A 24,739-nucleotide genomic window follows, 5' to 3' on the forward strand; every position below is an offset into this window, starting at 1 on the left:
AATGCAATCCCTCCCCCCGCCCCCCTCCCCATGATAGGCCCCGGTGTGTGATGTTCCCCTTCCTGAGTCCAAGTGATCTCATTGTTCAGTTCCCACCTATGAGTGAGAACATGCGGTATTTGGTTTTCTGTTCTTGTGATAGTTTGCTAAGAATGATGGTTTCCAGCTGCATCCACGTCCCTACAAAGGACACAAACTCATCCTTTTTGATGGCTGCATAGTATTCCTTGGTGTATATGTGCCACATTTTCTTAATCCAATCTGTCACTGATGGACATTTGGGTTGATTCCAAGTCTTTGCTATTGTGAATAGTGCTGCAATAAACATACGTGTGCATGTGTCTTTGTAGCAGCATAATTTATAATCCTTTGGGTATATACCCAGTAATGGGATGGCTGGGTCATATGGTACATCTAGTTCTAGATCCTTGAGGAATCGCCATACTGTTTTCCATAATGGTTGAACTAGTTTACAATCCCACCAACAGTGTAAAAGTGTTCCTATTTCTCCACATCCTCTCCAGCACCTGTTGTTTCCTGACTTTTTAATGATCGCCATTCTAACTGGTGTGAGATGGTATCTCATTGTGGTTTTGATTTGCATTTCTCTGATGGCCAGTGATGATGAGCATTTTTTCATGTGTCTGTTGGCTGTATGAATGTCTTCTTTTGAGAAATGTCTGTTCATATCCTTTGCCCACTTTTTGATGGGGTTGTTTGTTTTTTTCTTGTAAATTTGTTTGAGTTCTTTATAGGTTCTGGATATTAATCCTTTGTCAGATGAGTAGATTGCAAAAATTTTCTCCCATTCTGTAGGTTGCCTGTTCACTCTGATGGTAGTTTCTTTTGCTGTGCAGAAGCTCTTTAGTTTAATGAGATCCCATTTGTCAATTTTGGCTTTTGCTGCCGTTGCTTTTGGTGTTTTAGACATGAAGTCTTTGCCCATGCCTATGTCCTGAATGGTACTACCTAGGTTTTCCTCTAGGATTTTTATGGTATTAGGTCTAACATTTAAGTCTCTAATCCATCTTGAATTAATTTTCGTATAAGGAGTAAGGAAAGGATCCAGTTTCAGCTTTCTACTTATGGCTAGCCAATTTTCCCAGCACCATTTATTAAATAGGGAATCCTTTCCCCATTTCTTGTTTCTCTCAGGTTTGTCAAAGATCAGATGGCTGTAGATGTGTGGTATTATTTCTGAGGACTCTGTTCTGTTCCATTGGTCTATATCTCTGTTTTGGTACCAGTACCATGCTGTTTTGGTTACTGTAGCCTTGTAGTATAGTTTGAAGTCAGGTAGCGTGATGCCTCCAGCTTTGTGCTTTTGACTTAGGATTGTCTTGGAGATGCGGGCTCTTTTTTGGTTCCATATGAACTTTAAAGCAGTTTTTTCCAATTCTGTGAAGAAACTCATTGGTAGCTTGATGGGGATGGCATTGAATCTATAAATTACCTTGGGCAGTATGGCCATTTTCACTATATTGATTCTTCCTATCCATGAGCATGGTATGTTCTTCCATTTGTTTGTGTCCTCTTTTATTTCACTGAGCAGTGGTTTGTAGTTCTCCTTGAAGAGGTCCTTTACATCCCTTGTAAGTTGGATTCCTAGGTATTTTATTCTCTTTGAAGCAATTGTGAATGGAAGTTCATTCCTGATTTGGCTCTCTGTTTGTCTGTTACTGGTGTATAAGAATGCTTGTGATTTTTGCACATTAATTTTGTATCCTGAGACTTTGCTGAAGTTGCTTATCAGCTTAAGGAGATTTTGGGCTGAGACAATGGGGTTTTCTAAATATACAATCATGTCATCTGTAAACAGGGACAATTTGACTTCTTCTTTTCCTAACTGAATACCCTTGATTTCTTTCTCTTGCCTAATTGCCCTAGCCAGAACTTCCAACACTATGTTGAATAGGAGTGGTGAGAGAGGGCATCTCTGTCTTGTGCTAGTTTTCAAAGGGAATTTTTCCAGTTTTTGCCCATTCAGTATGATATTGGCTGTGGGTTTGTCATAAATAGCTCTTATTATTTTGAGGTACGTTCCATCAATACCGAATTTATTGAGCGTTTTTAGCATGAAGGGCTGTTGAATTTTGTCAAAAGCCTTTTCTGCATCTATTGAGATAATCATGTGGTTCTTGTCTTTGGTTCTGTTTATATGCTGGATTATGTTTATTGATTTGCGAATGTTGAACCAGCCTTGCATCTCAGGGATGAAGCCCACTTGATCATGGTGGATAAGCTTTTTGATGTGTTGCTGAATCCGGTTTGCCAGTATTTTATTGAGGATTTTTGCATTGATGTTCATGAGGGATATTGGTCTAAAATTCTCTTTTTTTGTTGTGTCTCTGCCAGGCTTTGGTATCAGGATGATGTTGGCCTCATAAATGAGTTAGGGAGGATTCCCTCTTTTTCTATCGATTGGAATAGTTTCAGAAGGAATGGTACCAACTCCTCCTTATACCTCTGGTAGAATTCAGCTGTGAATCCATCTGGTCCTGGACTTTTTTTGGTTGGTAGGCTATTAATTATTGCCTCAATTTCAGAGCCTGCTATTGGTCTATTCAGGGATTCAACTTCTTCCTGGTTTAGTCTTGGAAGAGTGTAAGTGTCCAGGAAATTATCCATTTCTTCTAGATTTTCCAGTTTATTTGCATAGAGGTGTTTATAGTATTCTCTGATGGTACTTTGTATTTCTGTGGGGTCGGTGGTGATATCCCCTTTATCATTTTTAATTGCGTCGATTTGATTCTTCTCTCTTTTCTTCTTTATTAGTCTTGCTAGTGGTCTGTCAATTTTGTTGATCTTTTCAAAAAACCAACTCCTGGATTCATTGATTTTTTGGAGAGTTTTTTGTGTCTCTATCTCCTTCAGTTCTGCTCTGATCTTAGTTATTTCTTGCCTTCTGCTAGCTTTCGAATGTGTTTGCTCTTGCTTCTCTAGTTCTTTTAATTGCGATGTTAGAGTGTCAATTTTAGATCTTTCCTGCTTTCTCTTGTGGGCATTTAGTGCTATAAATTTCCCTCTACACACTGCTTTAAATGTGTCCCAGAGATTCTGGTATGTTGTATCTTTGTTCTCATTGGTTTCAAAGAACATCTTTATTTCTGCCTTCATTTCGTTATGTACCCAGTAGTCATTCAGGAGCAGGTTGTTCAGTTTCCATGTAGTTGAGCGGTTTTGATTGAGTTTCTTAGTCCTGAGTTCTAGTTTGATTGCACTGTGGTCTGAGAGACAGTTTGTTATAATTTCTGTTCTTGTATATTTGCTGAGGAGTGCTTTACTTCCAATTACGTGGTCGATTTTGGAGTAAGTACGATGTGGTGCTGAGAAGAATGTATATTCTGTTGATTTGGGGTGGAGAGTTCTGTAGATGTCTATTAGGTCTGCTTGCTGCAGAGATGAGTTCAATTCCTGGATATCCTTGTTAACTTTCTGTCTCGTTGATCTGTCTAATGTTGACAGTGGAGTGTTGAAGTCTCCCATTATTATTGTATGGGAGTCTAAGTCTCTTTGTAAGTCTCTAAGGACTTGCTTTATGAATCTGGGTGCTCCTGTGTTGGGTGCATATATATTTAGGATAGTTAGCTCTTCCTGTTGAATTGATCCCTTTACCATTATGTAATGGCCTTCTTTGTCTCTTTTGATCTTTGATGGTTTAAAGTCTGTTTTATCAGAGACTAGTATTGCAACCCCCGCTTTTTTTTGTTCTCCATTTGCTTGGTAAATCTTCCTCCATCCCTTTATTTTGAGCCTATGTATGTCTCTGCGTGTGAGATGGGTCTCCTGAATACAGCAGACTGATGGGTCTTGACTCTTTATCCAGTTTGCCAGTCTGTGTCTCTTAATTGGAGCATTTAGTCCATTTACATTTAAGGTTAAGATTGTTATGTGTGAACTTGATCCTGCCATTATGATATTAACTGGTTATTTTGCTCGTTAGTTGATGCAGTTTCTTCCTAGCCTCGATGGTCTTTACATTTTGGCATGTTTTTGCAATGGCTGGTACCGGTTGTTCCTTTCCATGTTTAGTGCTTCCTTCAGGGTCTCTTGTAAGGCAGGCCTGGTGGTGACAAAATCTCTAAGCATTTGCTTATCTGTAAAGGATTTTATTTCTCCTTCACTTATGAAACTTAGTTTGGCTGGATATGAAATTCTGGGTTTAAAATTCTTTTCTTTAAGAATGTTGATGGCCGGGCGCGGTGGCTCAAGCCTGTAATCCCAGCACTTTGGGAGGCCAAGACGGGCGGATCACGAGGTCAGGAGATCGAGACCATCCTGGCTAACATGGTGAAACCCCGTCTCTACTAAAAAATACAAAAAAAACTAGCCGGGCGAGGTGGCGGGCGCCTGTAGTCCCAGCTACTCGGGAGGCTGAGGCAGGAGAATGGCGTAAACCCGGGAGGCGGAGCTTGCAGTGAGCTGAGATCCGGCCACTGCACTCCAGCCTGGGAGACAGAGCGAAACTCCGCCTCAAACAAAAAAAAAAAAAAAAAAAAAAAAAAAAAAGAATGTTGAATATTGGCCCCCACTCTCTTCTGGCTTGGAGAGTTTCTGCCGAGAGATCTGCTGTTAGTCTGATGGGCTTCCCTTTGTGGGTAACCCGACCTTTCTCTCTGGCTGCCCTTAAGATTTTTTCCTTCATTTCAACTTTGGTGAATCTGGCAATTATGTGTCTTGGAGTTGCTCTTCTCGAGGAGTATCTTTGTGGCGTTCTCTCTATTTCCTGGATTTGAATGTTGGCCTGCCCTACTAGGTTGGGGAAGTTCTCCTGGATGATATCCTGAAGAGTGTTTTCCAACTTGGTTCCATTTTCCCCCTCACTTTCAGGCACCCCAATCAGATGTAGATTTGGTCTTTTTACATAATCCCATACTTCTTGCAGGCTTTGTTCATTTCTTTTTCTTCTTTTTTCTTTTGGTTTCTCTTCTCGCTTCATTTCATTCATTTGATCCTCAATCGCAGATACTCTTTCTTCCAGTTGATCGAGTCGGTTACTGAAGCTTGTGCATTTGTCACGTATTTCTCGTGTCATGGTTTTCATCTCTTTCATTTCGTTTATGACCTTCTCTGCATTAATTACTCTAGCCATCAATTCTTCCACTTTTTTTTCAAGATTTTTAGTTTCTTTGCGCTGGGTACGTAATTCCTCCTTTAGCTCTGAGAAATTTGATGGACTGAAGCCTTCTTCTCTCATCTCATCAAAGTCATTCTCCGTCCAGCTTTGATCCGTTGCTGGCGATGAGCTGCGCTCCTTTGCCGGGGGGGATGCGCTCTTATTTTTTGAATTTCCAGCTTTTCTGCCCTGCTTTTTCCCCATCTTTGTGGTTTTATCTGCCTCTGGTCTTTGATGATGGTGATGTACTGATGGGGTTTTGGTGTAGGTGTCCTTCCTGTTTGATAGTTTTCCTTCTAACAGTCAGGACCCTCAGCTGTAGGTCTGTTGGAGATTGCTTGAGGTCCACTCCGGACCCTGTTTGCCTGGGTATCAGCAGCAGAGGCTGCAGAAGATAGAATATTTCTGAACAGCGAGTGTACCTGTCTGATTCTTGCTTTGGAAGCTTCCTCTCAGGGGTGTACTCCACCCTGTGAGGTGTGGGGTGTCAGACTGCCCCTAGTGGGGGATGTCTCCCAGTTAGGCTACTCAGGGGTCAGGGACCCACTTGAGCAGGGAGTCTGTCCCTTCTCAGATCTCAACCTTCGTGTTGGGAGATCCACTGCTCTCTTCAAAGCTGTCAGACAGAGTCGTTTGCGTCTGCAGAGGTTTCGGCTGTGTTTGCTATTGCCCTGTCCCCAGAGGTGGAGTCTACAGAGACAGGCAGGTTTCCTTGAGCTGCTGTGAGCTCCACCCAGTTCCCAGATTTTTTTTTTGTATGGATTTTCTATGAAGGTGATCATGATGTAGTCTGGTGAATAAAGACAGTTTTGCTTCTGTTCCAGTTGAAATCCCTTTAATTTCTTTTTATTGCTTTATTATATTCACTAGTACTTTTTGTACAATGTTCCATAGAAGTGCTAAGAATGGACATCCTGGACTTTTTCCTGATCTTAGATAAGTATTCAGTCTTTCACCAGTAAATGTGATGTTTACTGTAGGTATTCCCTTAATACTTTTTATCAAGTTAAGAAAGTTCCTGACCTCGTGATCCACCCCCCTCGGCCTCCCAAAGTGCTAGGATTACAAGCATGAGCCACCATGCCTGGCCACTAATTGGCTTTTGAATGTTAAACCAACCTTGTATTTGTGGGATAAAACTTGCTATAGTCATTGGGTACTGCCTTTTTTATGCAGTGCTGGACTCAATTTGCTAATACTTTGTTTAAGATTTTTACATTTATATTAATGAGAGATATTGATCTGTAGTTTTCTCTTCTTATAATGCCTTTATTTTGTTTGGTTTAGGTACCAAAGTAATTGCTGGCCCTTAGAGGCTAAGTTGGGAGAGTTATTCTCTCCTCTTTCTTTTCTGGAAAAGTGTGTACAATTGATGCTCTTTCTTCTGTGTTTCATAGAATTTACCAGTAAAGCCATCTGGGCCTAGAATTCTCTTTGTGGAAATGTTTTTAACTACAAATTCAATTTTTTTTTAGTGGTGCTATTCAGGTTATCTATATGTTTGTAAGTAAGCTTTGGTAGTTTGCAATCTTTCAAGAAATTTGCCCATTTTACCTAAGCTGAATTTATTGACATAAAAATGTTCGTAATATTCCCTTATTAATGCCTATAGGTTCTATAATGTTGTCCCCTCTTTCATTCCACATATTGGTAATGTGTGTCTTCTTTCTTTCTTCTTTATTGTCCTGGTTAGAGGTTTAAGCATTGTATTGGTCTTAAACAACCAGCTTTTGGTTTCATTGACTTTTCTCCATTGTTTTGCTTTTCATTCCATTGATTTTTTTGCTTTTATATTTATTATTTTCTTCCTGTCCTTGCATTGTGCTTAATTAGCTCTTCTTTTTAAAAATTTGTTATCTACTTTCCTAAGTTGGAAGCTCAGATCATTAATTTGAAAACTTCCTTTTTTTCTGATACTTAAAAGAATTATATAAATTTCCCATTAAGCATTACTTTATCTGCCTCCCATAAACTCTGATACAGTATACTTTATATTTTTTTGAGACACAGTCTCACTCCGTCACCCAGGCTAGAGTGCAGTGGCGCAATCTCGGCTCACTGCAACCTCTGCTTCCCGGGTTCAAGCCATTCTCCTGCCTCAGCCTCCTGAGTAGCTGGGATTACAGGTGTGCACCACCATGACTGGCTAATATTTTTGTACTTTTAGTAGAGACAGGGTTTCATCATGTTGGCCAGGTTGATCTTGAACTCCTGACCTCAAGTGACCCACCCACCTCGGCCTCCCAAAGTGCTGAGATTATAGGCATGAGCCACTGTGCCGGGCCGATACAGTATATTTTATTGTTCAGTTAAAAATATTTTCCAGTTCTCCTTATGATTTTTTTCTTCAATCCACATGTTTTTAGAAGGGTGTTGTTCCATATCCATGTATTTGAGGATCTTCCAGATACCTTTCTGCTGGTGATTTTTAGTTTAATTCTACTCGGGTCAACTAACTTGTTTTTGTAAATTTTCAATTCTTCTAAACTTATTGAAACTTGTTTTACGGCCTAGAATAAGGTCTTTCTTGGCAAACGCTCTGTGTGCACTTCAAATGGAATACATATTCTATTGGTTTAGGGTAGAGTGACCTATAGATTAGGTCATATTGGTTGTTCAAGTCTATATTTTCTGTTTACCTTTCTATCATTGAGAAAGTGATACTGAAGTATCTGTGTTTCTTAGATTTGTCTATTTTGCCTTTCAATTCTATATGTTTTTGCTTTGTGTACTATAAATTTATTACAAGTATACAGTTAAGACTGTTGTATCCTCTTGATGAACTTACCACTTTCTTATTATGTGTTTATAGTTTTCATCAAATTTGCAAAGTATTTGAGCATTTCTGTAAATACTTTTTCTTTATCCCATCCTTCTAAGACTAATATTACATGTATGTAGGCCACTTAATATTGTCCCACAACTCACTGATGTTTTGTTAGTTTTTTATTCAATTTTTTTGTTTCATGTTGTATAGTTTTTTAATGTCTTTAACTGATCTTTTCTGTTTAGTGTTTAACCTGTTGTTAATCTCATCTTCCGTATTTTTTTCATACATTATATGTTTCATCTCTAGATGAAAGTGTGTCTTTTCTTTCCTTTGACTTCTCTGCTTGTATTCTGCTTGTATTCTTAAGCACATGGAGTACATTTATAATAGCTGTTTTAATATTCTTGTCTCTTAATTCTATCATCTGTGCATTTTTGGTTTTGTTTCTATTGATTTTTCTTCTACTTGTGGGAGGTATTTTCCTGCTTATTTGCATGCCTGGTGATTTTGACTGGAGGCTATATAGTCAATTTTTTTTTTTTTTGGTTAATGTTATTTTTTGGGGTGCTGAACTTTATTGTTCCTTTAAGTCTTTTTGGTCTTTGTTCTGTGATGCAGTTAAGTTACTTGGAATCAGTTGATCTTTCTGAGTTTCGTTTTTAAGCACATTTATGGCAAAAAAAAAAAAAAAAAAAAAGCCTTTTCCTAAAATGACTCTGACCTAGGAGGTCTCTATCCAATGCTCTGCGACCGACTGAAGAGAACACAAACCATTCCTGTACTCAACAATCCAAGAATTGTTCTGCCTGCCACTTTCTGGTGATCTCCCCTTGGCCTCAGTAGTTTCTTCAAATGCATGCTCAAATCAGTAAGCAGCCAAAGACTAGGAGGTTTCTTCTGCAGACCTCTGGAGTTCTTCCTCTGTGTATCTTACTACTCTCCAGTATTTTGCTCAGCAAATTCCAGACATCTTGGCTTCCCCAGGCTTCAATTTCTGTTTCTTCAATTTAGTAAGAATGCTATGATTTATTGGGCTTCCCTTCCCTGCACTGTGGTTTGGCAACCATGAGCTAGGGCATTTTCAGAGCCTACTTTGTTTATTTTCTCCTCTCAGGGATCACTGCCTGTCCTATGCAGTCTGTTGTCCAATGTCTGCAAATCAACATTTCTTATGTATATATTTTTTCTGGTTCTATTGTTGTTTAAAGCAAGTCAGCTGGTCTCCATCACTATCATGGCCTGAGTTTAAAGTTCCCACAGCATTTTGCTGTCAATTCTCATATAGTACTTTTATTATTATTTTTGAATCCCTAATTACTCTCATTAGATTGTAAACTCTTTGAGACTAGGAACTAAATTTTGTTTATGAATAGTATCCTTTGTATCATAGACACTAGAGAAGTCAAATAAAGAAATGTGCAGACCAACGTTAGAAAAAGAAATGAGATACGAAGGTGCCACTAGGGCTGAGTCTAAGAACACTGCCTCACTAAGAACCGTGTTTATCACGCCATGACCTCCTACTGTTCAGATTCTCTGGCAGGACCACAACTGCCATAAACCTCATCAATGAGAGCCCAGTGCCACTCTGACAACCCAGGTTCTTCAACACTGGCCAATTCCCATCAGCCCTGCACACCAAAGAGTTAAGAACTGGCTTTAATCAGGCAGCATTAATCCTCTGACTTTAGCTTCATTATTTACAATGAATACCTTGGTTCTAAAACTCTTATCTGGCCAGGTGCGATGGTTATGCCTATAATCCCAGCACTTTGGGAGGCTAAGGCAGGGGAATCACTTGAGACTAGGAGTTCCAGACTAGCCTACAAAAAAATGGTTTTTTTAATTTTAAAAATTAGCCTGACATGGCTGGCACATGCCTGTAGTCCCAGCTACTCAGGAGACTGAGGTGGTAGGACTGCTTGAGCCCAAGAGGTCAAGGCTGCAGTGAGCTATGACCACACTATTGCAGTCCAGCCTGGGAAACAAAGCGACACCCTGTCTCAAAACAAACCATACAAAAAAACCTCTCTTATCTAAGAGGAGAAAACAGCATTCCCAAAAGAGGACTGACTTTAGAGTTAGAAGGAATCTGAATCCCAGATGTGCTACTTACTTGCTATGCAACCTTGGATGTGTTGCTTGACCAATCTGGGCTTTTGTTTCTTTATAAAAATGGGGATAATATGTAATACCTTCTGTATATAAAGAGAATCTAACACTTGATTAACACTTAATAAATGGTAGCAAGTGTTCTAAGGTTAATTAGAACCCTCCACACAAGCACAGAATTCAGGTAAAATGTCTGATTACTAATCTGGGAAAAACATTAGTGGCCACCTGCTAATATTACTCCCAGAGGAGAACATTTACTTCAAGGCCAACCAGCATGCAAATATGTACTGGGCAGGACACTTATGTCTAATAATTATAAACCAAAGGCTGAGGAATGCCAAACAATTTATTTTCTGGCTTCCTGGCTATCTCTTCTAGAGATACATTATCACAGTCTCCACAAATGCTTCTGACACAGAGACCCACATCAAGTAGAGGTGCTAAAAAATAATGATGGGTAGAGGGTCACCTGCGTTAGCAGAAAGGCAAGACTGAAGGCATGTTTGGTAAGGAAAAGTGAGGACAAAGGAACACAAAATGCAAACAGAAAATGAGTACTCTCCAAACTAACACAAGATGCTACAGAATTTTTCAAACTGCTAGGTCATTTTCTTTATATGTACTTATTAGAACTTTTACAAATGTAGCCTAAACCTTTGAAAAACTTGAGATTAAAAAAAAGTCATCAAAATATTTTAAAGAGTAAATGCAAAAGGTTTAAAGAAAGTTTAAAGAACAAATACTATTTATCTGAAAGAAGAGAAAATTCAGGCATAGCTGGAAGTCTTTGCAAGCATAGAAAGGATTATACAAAAAAGGTGACCATATATTCTCTCTCTAGTGATGAATTAAATGAAAGACAATGGGCTCAATGGTAGTGGAAGACGATAAATTTAATAGTAATGGTTATTAAATATAGAAATTATTTATTAAAATTAAGTAGTAGAAATATTAAAAACAGAAATAATTTCCCTGGAAGTCTTTTTTTTTTTTTTTTTTTTTTAATTGAGACAGAATTTTGCTCTTGTTGCTCAGGCTGGAAACCAATGGCACCATCTGGGCTCACTGCAACCTCCACCTCCTGGGTTGTAGCCATTCTCCTGCCTCAGCCTCCCTAGTAGCTAGGATTACAGGCACCCGCCACCATGCCTGACTAATTTTTGTATTTTTAGTAGAGATGGGGTTTCACCATGTTGGCCAGGCTAGTCTCGAACTCCTGACCTTAGGTGATCTGCCCCCCTCAGCCTCCAAAGTGCTGGAATTACAGGCATGAGCCACCATGCCCAGCTAAGAAATCATTACAAACAGACAATACATCTATGTTTTCTAAGTATAACAGAGGTAACATACTCCTGAGGCACATTCGTGGAGTGTCAAAGACACTCTGCTATGCTGTTTCTTATCCAGTGTCCACCAAGGGAACAATCAACAAAGGGTCCAAGCTGCTCTCTTAAAACGGATTATAATCAAATAGAGTGGTACTTGCTGGTCTGGAGGGGAGACCATACATCTGCCTTTACCATAGATTTTTGTCTTGTTATTTATAAGAAGAGATCATTTCAAGAAAGGGCCACATGTAGAGTCCTAGGGGATGGGTTACCTGGAGTGTGCAAATAAGTGGGAGGGGAGGAAACACATTAATTGGCCTGGCTTATGAAGGTGTGACAGGTTACAGGTGTGTTTACACGACTAGTGAAAAGTTTTTCTCTATGAGGCAATAAACAGAATGTTGGACTATTGCAGGTAAAAAAAAAAAAAGAAAAAAAAAACAACGAATTCTCAAGGTGCCTCTGCAAAACAAAATCTGCTGAATATAAAACTACAACAATTTGAAGTCCATCACTGTCTTACCAGAAGACAAACAAAACTGAGCACCTGGTTCTACAAGTCTATGGTAGGGCAATAGCTGGGGAGCTCCTCCTCTACTTCGCATTAGCAGGGGCACCCATTTGCTTAGAGAATAAAAAATGGGCAAATTTACTCAGTTCTCTAGTTTCCATGATTCTATGAAAATCACTTTAAAGCTGTTCTAAGTATTGGGTAAACTCTAAGTAGTGAGCAATTTACACTAGAGACTCAAGGTATAGAACCTCACGTGGCAATCAATAGCAAAGTAGACATACTGGAGGGTTATAAAACAGGGAGAACACACGGCCTTGGGGTCTTTAATGCAACATGCACAAATGAATCACAAGGAGAAGCAATTTACCAAAGGAGTATTTAATACCTGATATACTCTGACATAAAATGAATTCTTCATGCATTTCCAGTAGTTATCAAAACTTTACGTCAAATCGTCTCATAAGGATTGCCACCTGGAATGCAAGCTTCATAACAGAACCCTATCAAAATCCAAAAGCCCCTAAGACAGGGCTCTTGTTATATCACATGCTCCAGCTTCAGAGAGTTGTTGTGACTCACTCCTCCTTCTAGAAAATCACGACCAAAAACACAGTTCCCAAAGCAATCGCTGACATACCTCAGGTGTGCTAGTGAAAAAAGAGATTGAAAACCAGCAATAGCTACAGAATGTCTACACAGGGGCAGCAATCAGGTTACATTAGAATGCTAAAGGGATCCTTCTTGAAGCTGTGTTTGCATAGCAAAGCTACACATATATAAAAATGCCAGTTTCCTAACTAGGTGTTTTCACATTTATATAGGACTAAGAGACTATCCATTGTCACCAAGAGCCAAGAGTGAATACCATTGTTCTTGTTGTTGTTGGAGTTCCTTGAGAGTCATGCTGGAGATGTTGAGGGGCACCAAAGCCACCTTTGAGAACCAGGGGCTCTGCTCTCCAATCTTGTGGTTGGCTGTAATGACGAGTGCAATTTACAACCTTGGATGAAGTTTCTTTCTGTGAAGAACTAATCTGTCTTCCTCATCATCAAATAAACAACTCTAACATCACCAATACTACATCTCAGTTACCCCAGATGGTAGCTTAATAGCCTGAAAGAATTAATAGTGCACCTCTAAGCACATTATTCACCCAGAGAATAGCTGAAGCAATGGAAGGAATCTGGCCCATTATATCCCACACAATTGCTAAACAATAAGCAATCACAGAAATGAAGCATGCCATATGGTCATCTCTCCACTATATTATGATTCATTGTAATAAAAGTACTGTTCAAAACCCTTGTAGAAATTTGAAAGGCATACCTTTCTTTTCTGGAAGAAACATTACAATAAGACAAGCCAGTCCTCCTAGGCATAGAAATGCTGATAATGTTCGCTTCCGACCAAACCTAAACAATAGAAAGAAATTACACAGTTCTCTTAAGAACCTTATAAATTCATCTGTTTCTTCCCAACCTTCTTATTTAAAAATCTTCAGTTTCATTATATATGTTCATCTCCTTTTAAGGCATAAGTGGCAAATGTGACTGATAGGAAACTGACCAGGACTCAAAATAAATAACCACTACAAAACAAAGGGAAAGTTGCCGGATGGCAGGATTAAGTGATTTGTGTGGGAAAAGAGCATACATAGTATCATTCTATCTATTTCCATGAGTGCTAAGTTTCAGACACTGTTTTAAATGTTTACCATCTATTACCTTATTTAATGCTAATAAAAATCCGGTAGGCATGTACTATTATATTCTCCATCTTTTAGAGAATGAAACTGAAACAAGGAGAATAGTCTTACAACTTCCTTTATTTTCTGGTTACCTTTTCTGGTTTTATGCAGTTTAAAGTTTTGGCATTTTTTTAAAGTCAATCTCTCTTAAAAATACACACAGAAAAAAAAATTTGTTAGTGGGTTACAAATAAGTGAAATGTTATTTCATACTTATTGAGAGAAGCGATTTTGAAATAAAAGCCCTAGTCTTGGAAGAAATATATTAACATTAATAAGTCTCCCTTTTCTAGGGGCTTACAACATGCCAGGCACTTTTACTAGGAACCTCAATGATTTTGATAATTTTGCCAGTGAATTTTACAATCCCTGGTTTGAGAGTAAGTACGAAGGGAGGCTTAGTGAAGAAACTTGTCAAAGTCATACAACGAATACATGGCAAAGACTAGATCTGAATTCAGGTCTGCCAGATCACAAAGGTAGCCTTCCTTCCCTCTGCTTCAGATTTCAATCCTAACTCTGGGTGGTGCTAAGAAGGTCTTAAGTCTTCTTTTCCAGGTCATTTTGCTTAATTTAACAGTCAATATGGAAGGCCTTTCAAGTAACACACACCATGCTAGGCAAGTACCAGGGATGCAAAGACACATAAAATACCCCATGGACGGCTTCCTTGTAACACTTTTAAATGGCCCCAGAGGTATGCACAGGGTGCTAGAGCAGCACAAAGGAGAGGCATCTGGCACAACTGGGGGTACTGGGAAAGACTTCTGAATATAATACATGATCCAGCTCTTGTATCATGATGAGAGGAAGCTGTAGCCTCTACCATAGGGATCAGCAGAGGCAACTGGGAACACTGCCTGGGAGACAAGCCTTCAATTTAACAGAATCCAAACCTGCCCTTCAAAACACTCTCGGCTAAAACATCATGACAATAGCATTAAGCACAATGCCAAAGGAATTCTGAGTTTGGTTGGAATGATTATTTCTGGAGAAAAAGAAATGGCATAATTCAACTGATTCCCAGCTCATGCAGAATGGGATTTTTAGGTGGCCTGGTCAGGGGCTAAGTAACAGAAGCAATCTCAAAAATTGAGGAAAGGGGGCTCTATAAAATAATGTTTAAAATCTATCTCAAAACTGTGCCCACTGACAATGAGTAAAACAGTATATCTTCTGCCTCCTCAACAAAGTAAGGTGGGCCATAGAAGATAAGAAAAGTCTTTCTAGTTCCTTCAATTATTTGTCTTCTTGTAAGAACTTCTAAATATTTATTGTTAATTGGGTTTATAGAGTTTCATCTACATAGAGCTAATAATCTCATCTCTGGCGACTAACAAATTACATACAGACTACTCACAAACCCTCTGATGGTAATATTCAATACTATCTTGGATTTTGATATTCAATATTGAATTGAAACCTATATAAAAACTCGTAAACATGAAACTCAAGAAATCCTGCACTAAGAAATGAATTCTAACTGTTTTTAGATGGAAAGAAACTAATCACCACAGAGCAATCAGCTGATACTGCATACAAAGACAACACCATGTAGATATGCATGTGTATCAGAGGGCATATGTGTGTGTGTGTGTTCTCTGTGGTGCACTTCATATTCATCCACACTTACTCACCATTTTTGGTTAATCAAGTAGATACAGAGAGGGTAAGATGGAATCTCTATGAGGCCAGACAGGGCCAGGTTGGCATAAATACTTCCACCTAGATCACCCGCACTCAGAGTTAGGCCATAATACACCAAGCTGCACACAAACCTGCAATTGGGAGTCAAAGGACCAGGAGGTAAAAGACAAGAAGGACAACAGAACTACATAAGAATTTGCCAGAGAAGATTCAAATAGTGGTTCAATATGGTGGCTTGATCTGCTGCAAGCAATAAGCTTGTCTCTCCTACTAATTTTTCTATTATAATCTAAATTTCAACACTAGTTAAAAACAAAAAATTATGGGGGCTTGGAAATAATTTGAGCTATGTCTACATGTTATATAAATCAAATGGATGGCCAGCCCCTTAAAGAGGAAAGACATTGCATGTGCTTTCAGCAAGCATTTTTGCAATTAATAGAACACAATGACCCTATTCTTTATTTAAGGCAACAATTTATGGAACACTTGTTATAATATTATTGTTGTAATATTATTGAAATGATTCCAGAAAAGAACTCCCATTGAGAAAGCCAACTATGGTCTTAAGAACATGAGCTGAGAAGTGACTGGATCTTCAGTGGGTCACCTGAAGGCCCGAAATGACTGGCACTCCAATCCCCAATGATCCAGACACTTCCCATTGCAGGTTTTAACCCCATCCTGCACTCAGTAGGTGTATATGACACAGACTCCCAGAACAGGAAAGAAAAATTAAAGGTCACAGCAAAGGCAGGATCTTCTAGGAGGAACAACTGAGGAAGGGTCACTTAAAAAGCCATTAATTTATTTATGTACACCATTCCTGAAACAAACAGGGAGCTCCTCTTGGGTGGCAGGCATTGTGCAGGGCACCAAGCCTCTCTCCTACAATCCAGGAACTAAAGAGCTGAGGAAGCCAAGTGCCAACCTAAAGATCCAAATCAGGGCTTCCTCAAATACAGTAATGGTGGTAGTAGGAACTTCTATGCCTAGGAAACTGCATTATTAAAATAAAACAAAACAAAATAGAATAGAATGAACAAAAACAAAACCCTGAAACTGGGCTTTACAAGAATATGAATATGTTTGGTAAACCACAAATTTCTATACAAGCAGTAAAATACCGAAGCTTTGTTAAGTTCATCAGTTTTTATGCTTTTGCAATGCAGTTTGATCAGTGTTTATTAGGGGGACGTTCTCATTTGCTTCCCTTTAGCTTTCCTTAGAGAAAGTCTAATGAGCTGTGGCTATAATGAGATCAATCAGGAAAGTGAGTTTTATTTCCATCTCTGCTTAATCTCAGAAGTGGGCCAAGTACTCCAGACTGTGGTAATGTAAGGAGAGAGAGATGTAAGGAAGTGGGACCCCCAAGCTGGAGTGGTTAGTAGTCCAGCCCTCCTGAGCAAATGAGCCAGAAGTATTATGCATGACTTCTTGCTGAGATGAAGTGTTATTCATATACCAAGGGCAACAGGCAGGATCGTAGCCAGGACATCACATGTAAGGATGCAAGGTGACACTGCATTGTCTATTCTCACTGTCTTCCAGGTATCTTGCATGAAAGCAGAGGGCAAAATAAATTTAAATCCATGTAGTTTTCTAAAATGTTTTTAAAATCCTTTATACCTGCAGAAGAGACTTTCCTCTTACATAATGCTGTTTCCCAGTTAGTTTTCTGTGTGTCTGTTCTGCATTTACAATAGAAATTCCAGACACAGACACACACACACACACACACACACACACACCCCTATTTAAATCAAGCTGTGACAGTATCAAGTCAAGGCAAGAATAGACAAGCCAGTTCAGGACAATAGTGGAATTTAGTTCCCAGCTGGTGATGAGAGAGAATGGGGAGAGCATGAAGCATGGAAGGCCCATTGTCCCCAGGGCTGGGCCTCTGCTCTGCAAGTTGCCTTCATCACAGAGTTGGTCATTGGGATCCATAATTACAACTATTAAAATCATTTCAATCCTCTTTATGTCCCCCAAACAAAATTTAAAATGCTTGTGTAATATTTAACAGTATATTTAGAGCATCAAAGAACTACTTAAAAAGGCACTATTGTGGAAAATAACCAAAGAAACAGATGTTTAACACAGAGATATAACTTGAATCCCCAGTTAAGGCTTTCTTGAATGACAGATCCACAGAGAAGATTTTAGAATTTTATAGCATCTTCAAAAAGAATGGCAATATGTGGAGTGACTGTCTCTATTATCACATGTTTTAACATTCTCAGCCTCAGGGAAGAAGTTTATTTGGCTGTGTAAGAAATAAAATGAACAGGGACAGTCTCCCCAGCCCTAAGTCTAGGGTTTGTTTGTTTATCCATTGAAGGCCAGAACCCAGAAGTTAATATACATGGGGAAAAAGATAAAAATAGTGAATAATCTGTAACAAGTAAGTGGTTCCTCCAAGGCAGAGATTGACTAACTGTCTATGTGATACGCAAACGTAAAGTTTTATGGAGCCCTAAGTACCTGAACATACTTTGTATTTGTTTTTGAATAGTAGAACCTCAAATCAGCAGCTCCTATGCTGTGTTCTCAGGTTTGGCTTTCAGCGGTTTTCTTAATCTCCATGCCTCCAAGCCTCAACATTTATTATGCATCTGTGATATTCCTAGCACTGTGATGGTTTTGTGGGGGGAAGTAGCAGCTGGTTAACATGGCCCCCAACCATACAGGTGGCAGCCACTGCTTGGGTAGAAAAAGAGAATATGATATAGAAAAACATCTTTGCAGCTTCTTATTCTAAAGCTACTATTCTTTGTAACTTTATACATAAGATCACTTTCATATAAAATCACTTTCCTTTATCCCTGCATGAAATGTAGGGTTCCACGCAGGCTTCGTGGCAAATACATATAAGCCACAGCACAACTGTCCTTTAGGCTAGTAGGTATGATTTTGCCCAGATAACACTTATGGCACGTTAGCAGTATGTACAATATCAAAACACATGTGCAATCCACAAATTGTATGCACCCATCCATTTCTCCTCTTTCTACAACTTCATTCTTTAAATGAACCCATCTTGAACCACTGAATGCAACTTACACTCATGCTGCGAGCATTTTGAGAGGCAGGTGGGAATAAGCTAAACGACCAGAAAAATCAGGTTCAGAAAGTGCTCATCAGTTCAATCACTGATTTACATATGTGGCTTAGGGTTCCTCACTTCAAACTCCTGGGGTCCCATCTGTACAAGGGATCATATTTAGCCCACCTCAGTGAGTTAGTGAGTGGGAGTGCCACAGAACATGCAGCATGAAGCACCACAATCAGAATGTGCTAGCAAACTGCGTGATGCCAACGCCAAAGGTAAGTATTTTTAAAGTCCTATTTAAAAACTCTTCTATTTCTAGCATGCTTATTTGCCTTCTTTCCTTTTTTGCAGCGGAAGGGGCAGGAAGGCTTAAATATTTATGATAAATACCTCAACAGCAAAGACATGCTTCTGATGTCTACTTACTTAAGCTCAGTGGACCTGCCCATCAGGCACCATCATCTGCTGCTTGAGAAAGACAGGGCTGCGCAAGAAGAAAACCAGGCACTAAGAATTAGGGGCCTTGCTTTTAAGAAACAACCTCAAGCTAACAAAAGAGGTAAAATTCTCTGTACCCTGAAGAAGGAGCAGGATATCAAGAGAACCTTGAGCAACCTTAGTTAAAGAGCAACAGAATACGCCTTAGTATAATTACCAGATGAACATCAGGATCAAAGTGTGTCCTAAGAGGACCCGGTAACGAAACAGATCCAGGAAACTTCCAGTCTCCCTGCAGCTCCTGTTGGCGGGGTGTGTTAGTGAGAATGTGCACTTGAGCTTGCGGTTCCTCTTGGCAATGAGGTACAGAGCCTCTTCAGCCTCACTCAGTCGACCCTGGGAGTATAACCAACGAGGTGATTCAGGAATGAATCTGAAAGAGATGTCATTAAAGGCTGTATATTCATATAGGCACACGTGCACAGGAAGGAGACAAATCACCTACTCAGTACGTGGATTCCTGCACCACAAATGGATTCCGTGTTAGACTTAAAGTTTGACTCTCCCAATGACATATGAAAGGGCTACTTTCAACAGCATGGTAATGTTAAATGGTAGTCTACCGCTGAAAACCAAGAACATGCTTTTACAATTGCAGTTTAAAAAGCAAACAGTATGTATTTATTTTTAAATAAATTTTAATATGTGAATTTTAATATGTTAAATATTAACATTATTCAGTCTATAGGACTGAATAATGAAAATTCTTCATAAAGCACAGGTCAAAGATATGGCTCTAAATCCTAGCCAAGTGTTGTTTGAATAATACTGTAGAGACAAAGGGTTTTTTTAAGTTCTAAAAAAGCCTCACAAAGAAGATGGAAATCTTTATTATCTCATCAGAAAAAAAAATTTAAACTAAAATGTTTTTAACATAGTGACATGTAGGAGGTAGAGATTATCTTAAGACTACACATAAAGATGAAACCAAGTTTAGCAAAGCTACTTTTGAGTGTTTACTGCTTCAAAATACTCAAATCACCTGACACACTGGCTTTAAAACGTCCTGAGGATATTTCCTGATCCCCCAAGACCTTAAAGAATAAAAGTTATTTCCTGATCAACTTCTAGTTACAACACAACAGTTATTTTCTAATGTAACTACAAAGTGTTGGACAATTACATTGCCACTGATATATTCGAAGAGTTTCAAAACTTAAATGTTACGTATCTTTTTCCTCTTCCCCATTTTGCCTACACTTTTAGAGGTCTTTCCAAAGACAAAACCAAGGCAGGAATATGGAAGCCTTGTTTACAAGACACAAATCAAGGGTTTTTTTTAAATCTAATTTGACATTATCTGCCTAAAATGAAACTTCGATGAATAAAACTGGCTATTTAAGGTGCTTTATAGAATTCACTGCGCCTTCTAATAAAGATAGTGAATTAGCAACAAACTCTACAGGATTTGGAAACTTAATGGACAGCCAGTCTGTCAACAACCATTTATTGAGCATTTCAATTTTGTACAGAGCAATGTAATGGTGCTGAAAGGAAAGACGCTGGAAACCAAAAGGCAGGAGTTTTACCAGGAGCTTTGCTACTGGGGAAAAGAATATTCATGCACGATAAAAAAGCAGGAACAAAGGTCATCTACAATATCCTGAAAAATCCTTCCATTTACTTCTTCATTGTCATTTGATTGTTATTACTGACAAACAAATAAATAATCAAGTAACATTGTTCTGTTGAAGTTAGGTGTGCAGGTTATGAATGAGATTTATTGGCCCTATCTATAGGGCCAGATAGGAGCTATTATGTAAAACCACTTGATTATGCCTAAATGAAAGAGGACTACTATGATAAATATTGAGAGAAAATATACGACAATAAAAGTTAATTATTTGGGGGAGGATTGTGAGGAATAAAAAAGAACAGAAAATATGCCAAAATATTCACAGTCATTATCTTTGGGTTATATGTCATTTTCCCCTACCCTTAGCCTCTCTGTGTTTTCAAAATTGCTTATAAGCAATAAAAATTACTTTTAAAACTTTATAAATCATTTTAAAGATGGTATTTGAGAGACACGAAGGCTTTAGAAATTTGGCTCTGAGTTAATAAAACTATTTCTACTTGGCAAAGCGTTTATCTTGATCATGAAAATCTTAGGACCTTATATTTCTCTGCATTTTGCGAGGCCAATAAGCTTGCTTATAAAGAGGGTCACCTAGTTGCCAGTGGACAGATTTGGAAACAGAGTTCCAACACATAGAGACTATACATGCAGAACAGTAAAACACATTTTTAAAAGAGCGAGCAGGCCTTTGAACATGCCGTCCTCTACAGAGCAGCAGGGTCATCTGTGCCGTGGGCTCCTCTGAAAGCTAAAATGCTAATTTAACGATGTTGCCCCACTCAAAAATGCTCCTTGAATATTAAAGGTGGCAAACCTTTGTAAATTAAGGGGATCCTGGTTTTCAGGAAAAAAAAGTAAATCTACTGATATTGAAGTATTGTGAAAATAAGGAATTTTTCAGCTAGGTAAAAATGTTTCTGATAAACAAATAAGGTATATAATGTGGCTTCTTATGTTGCTGATGAAAAATTCTGAAGGTGATTCCAGATGTTTTTGTACCAACATTTGAGCAATGTCCGAGGATCTACTGTGTGGAAACCCCTGGCTTTGGTACTGGGGAAAATGTAATCATGGAGTAAAGAGCCTGCTACTATTGGAGAGCTCTCAGTTTAGAGAGAATGTCGCTCCAGTATGAGGCAGAAACACAAGGACCACTCAGAGGGTATGGGTGAATGCCGTGGAATTCAGAAAAGAAAGAGAATGACTTGTAGCTGAGGCTATGAGCAGGAAAAGATGGGGTGGACGGCATTTGAGCAAATCAGGACAGTGGCGTACTTATCAAATAAGAGGATCTGGGCAGATTGTTGAAAAAGCAGGCACAGCACTGAGTAGCAGCATGGAGCAGAAAAGCATCAGGAACAAGTAGTGCAGTGTGCCTGAACATGGGATGGGAATAAATTAGGAAAGATAAATTGGAGGCTGGCTGTGGGAAGCCTTACGTTCCAGGCTCAGTGGAGTAAGCAAATATTTTAGTCTCATGAGTTCTTTTCTCTCTGCTTTCTATTTTTCATGACCAGAACTCACTTCCCAGTGAGGAGATGTCTCCCCCTAGCACTAAGCAGTAACTAATTCAGACTATATATTCAAAAAAAGAGCAGCTCAGAACATCTAGTGAAGTGGTGCTACTGTTAAAGGGGAGATGAGAGCCCGACAAGATGGAGAAGTAGGAAATTTACTAAACGTTTTAAAAAAAATTTATTTATTCATCAATATTTACATAAATGTTTATTAATTCAAAGTACTATAGTAGGCATCCATTTATTACTTTCAAAAATTGACAATATATAAGTTAATAAAATCAATTAGTTTCTTCTAATAAAATTATCTCACTCGAATTTATGTAACTAAAATACATTTAATAATTTTTATTTTTAAAATACAGGGTACTTCTACTTTACTCATTTTTGCACTTGACATTCTCTTGCTTTCAAAAATGTATGAAAAATTTCAATTTAGTCCCCACCAAATCTCAATTTAGAACTCGGATAAAGAGCAAATAAATTAAAGAGTTGTCTGAATTAAAACACTACTACAGGTCTCCTTCACTTTATGGAATAGATGAAGGAAGGAAACACTGGCTGAAAATTTTGTTTATGTTAAAGATTTTGATGATCACCATCAGAGATCTGATATCTCAGGGAAGAAAAGCCTTTCATATACCACATAAAAACTTCTGCTGGGCGCAGTGGCTCATGCCTGTAATCCCAGCACTTTGGGAGGCTGAGGCAGGCAGATCACCTGAGATCAGGAGTTCAAGACCAGTCTGCTGACCAACATGGAGAAACCCCGTCTCTACTAAAAATACAAAATCAGCCGGGTATGGTGGCGCATGCCTGTAATCCCAGCTACTCGGGAGGCAGGAGATTCGCTTGAACCCGGGAGGCGGAGGTTGCGGTGAGCCGAGATTGCGCCATCGCACTCCAGCCTGGGCAACAAGGGTGAAACTCCAGCTCAAAAAAAAAAAAAACAAAAAAAAAAACTTCTGGTGAAATGGGCTTACTAAGTTGGTGGCTTGCCTGTAACATCTGGGCGTCTTAGAGGGCCATGGTATGACACCTTGGGCAGTCATTTACAGAGTCCTTCCCTGACCAGGGAATCATCCTGCCACTGTTATGAGGTCCTGCACTCTAAGGATTTCTTCTGTATCTAAGACTCTTCCAGAGTCAAAATTTAGAGCCCCTGAAATGACACTAATCTGTAAGATGAACAGTTGTCACTACATATCCAATATGAGTACACTGTTCTACAAAATCATACCTCAGTCACACACCTAGTACATAATGTGATCCAGCCTGAAGACCTTTAAGGTTGAGGTGTTAGGTTAAAAAAGCAATTGGTTACCTATGCCAACAAGGTGAAGGTTACAATGCAGTCTATTGAGAGGTTATTTTAAACAAGGGATACCTGCATTCTGAATTAATTAAGCATCTCTCTTCCCAGGAGCTGCCAAGAATTGGAGCACTTGCAGAATTTAGTTCTTCACCAAAGTCAGTGCAGGCAAGCTCCTGAAAGGGAATAATGCTGCTCATTGACCCACATCTTCTTAAGACATTGCTTTGGCTTTTTAAATTAAAACGCCAAGAGGAAAAACTACTTACAAAGATAAGAGAAAGACCACTGTTCCCTGCAGGTTAACCAGAACGGCTAGCGTCCTCCAGGAGCGGATGAAGTATCCTAACAGGGCATATTGGGCAATGCCAACTGCAAAGAAGAGGCCGCCAATCGATCCTAATTCAGGGAAAAGAGAACTGTCACTGGAGAAAGCACCATCTGCGGCACCATTTCCAACCCCAAGTCACAGAGCCAATTTCTTCCTGGTGAGATGTCAGCCCTATGCTGGCAAGTGTAAGAGGCACACCAGAAAAGAAGAAAAGTCTACACTAAGTTGAACATCAGTGAATGAAAGTATTATAGAGGTCAGAAAATTAGTGGAAATAAAGAGAGGACAGACGAAAAATACAAACTATATGGGGACATACACATTTTAAGAATTTGTCCAAAATGCTTTCTGCATTGCCTGTTGTACTGACATTTGCCTGAACCTGTGGGTAAGGCTTGGAAATACTTTTGCCATAGGGGTAATACAGTTTTTAGGTCATGAGGTTATTGCAATACCAAAACTTAATCTTTATCACACAGGCTGTCCTTTAACTTTCTTTCTTTTTCTTTTGTTTTTTGGGTTTTTTTTGTTTTTTTGAGACAGAATCTCGCTCTGTCACCCAGGCTGGAGTGCAGTGGTGAGATCTCTGCTCACTGCAACCTCCATCTCCCGGGCTCCCGGGTTCAAGCAATTCTCTGCCTCAACCTCCCGAGTAGCTGGGTTTATGGGCACCCACCACCACACCTGTCTATTTTTTTTTTCTTTTTGTATTTTTATTAGAGATGGGGTTTCACCATCTTGGCCAAGCTAGCCTTTAACTCCTGACCTTGTGATCTACCCGCCTCAGCCTCCCAAAGTGCTGGGATTACAGGTGTGAGACACCTTGCCCAGCCGAAGTTTCTTAAATCACAACTCACTCTCCCAATTCTCCCTACTGCTTTCTCTACTTAATGTATTACTATAGGATACATGACATTTTGTATTTATCTGTTTCCTGTCTGTCTTTCCCAAGTAGAAAATAAGCTCCCTTAAGCATGGATTTTTGTCAGCGTGATGATGGAAAAATATCAACCATGGAATTATAAAGAACCTTTTACACTTTTTGAAATAAATATTGAGATGGGTATTAAACCCACAGGCTTGCCCAATATTCTTGCAAATTCTGTACCTCTAACCCACTTTCCATAACTGCCACTATTGCTATTAGTGGTAGTAATAGCTATTATTTATTAAGCATATTGGTTTCACATACATTGTCCTATGAAGTAGG

At 39.1% G+C, this 24,739-nt stretch overlaps 1 protein-coding gene across 3 annotated transcripts in view; it reads right to left on the reverse strand.

The window, feature by feature from the left end:
• Positions 1-24,739, reverse strand: part of SLC22A15 (solute carrier family 22 member 15) — a 91,529-nt gene that overhangs the window by 18,914 nt on the left and 47,876 nt on the right. For all 3 annotated transcript variants that reach the window (XR_001447499.3, XM_077950483.1, XM_001112207.5), the window contains 4 exons: positions 23,468-23,597; positions 18,948-19,163; positions 15,228-15,368; positions 13,170-13,255 (listed from right to left, as the gene is read on the reverse strand). Coding sequence is in view for 2 of the 3 variants with exons in the window: in XM_077950483.1 (XP_077806609.1) it covers positions 13,170-13,255; positions 15,228-15,368; positions 18,948-19,163; positions 23,468-23,597 (573 nt within the window). In the remaining variant the exon portion in view is untranslated. The remainder of the gene's footprint in view (positions 1-13,169; positions 13,256-15,227; positions 15,369-18,947; positions 19,164-23,467; positions 23,598-24,739) is intronic.

This window comes from Macaca mulatta, chromosome 1, assembly GCF_049350105.2.
Source record: "Macaca mulatta isolate MMU2019108-1 chromosome 1, T2T-MMU8v2.0, whole genome shotgun sequence".
Lineage (NCBI taxonomy): Eukaryota > Metazoa > Chordata > Mammalia > Primates > Cercopithecidae > Macaca > Macaca mulatta.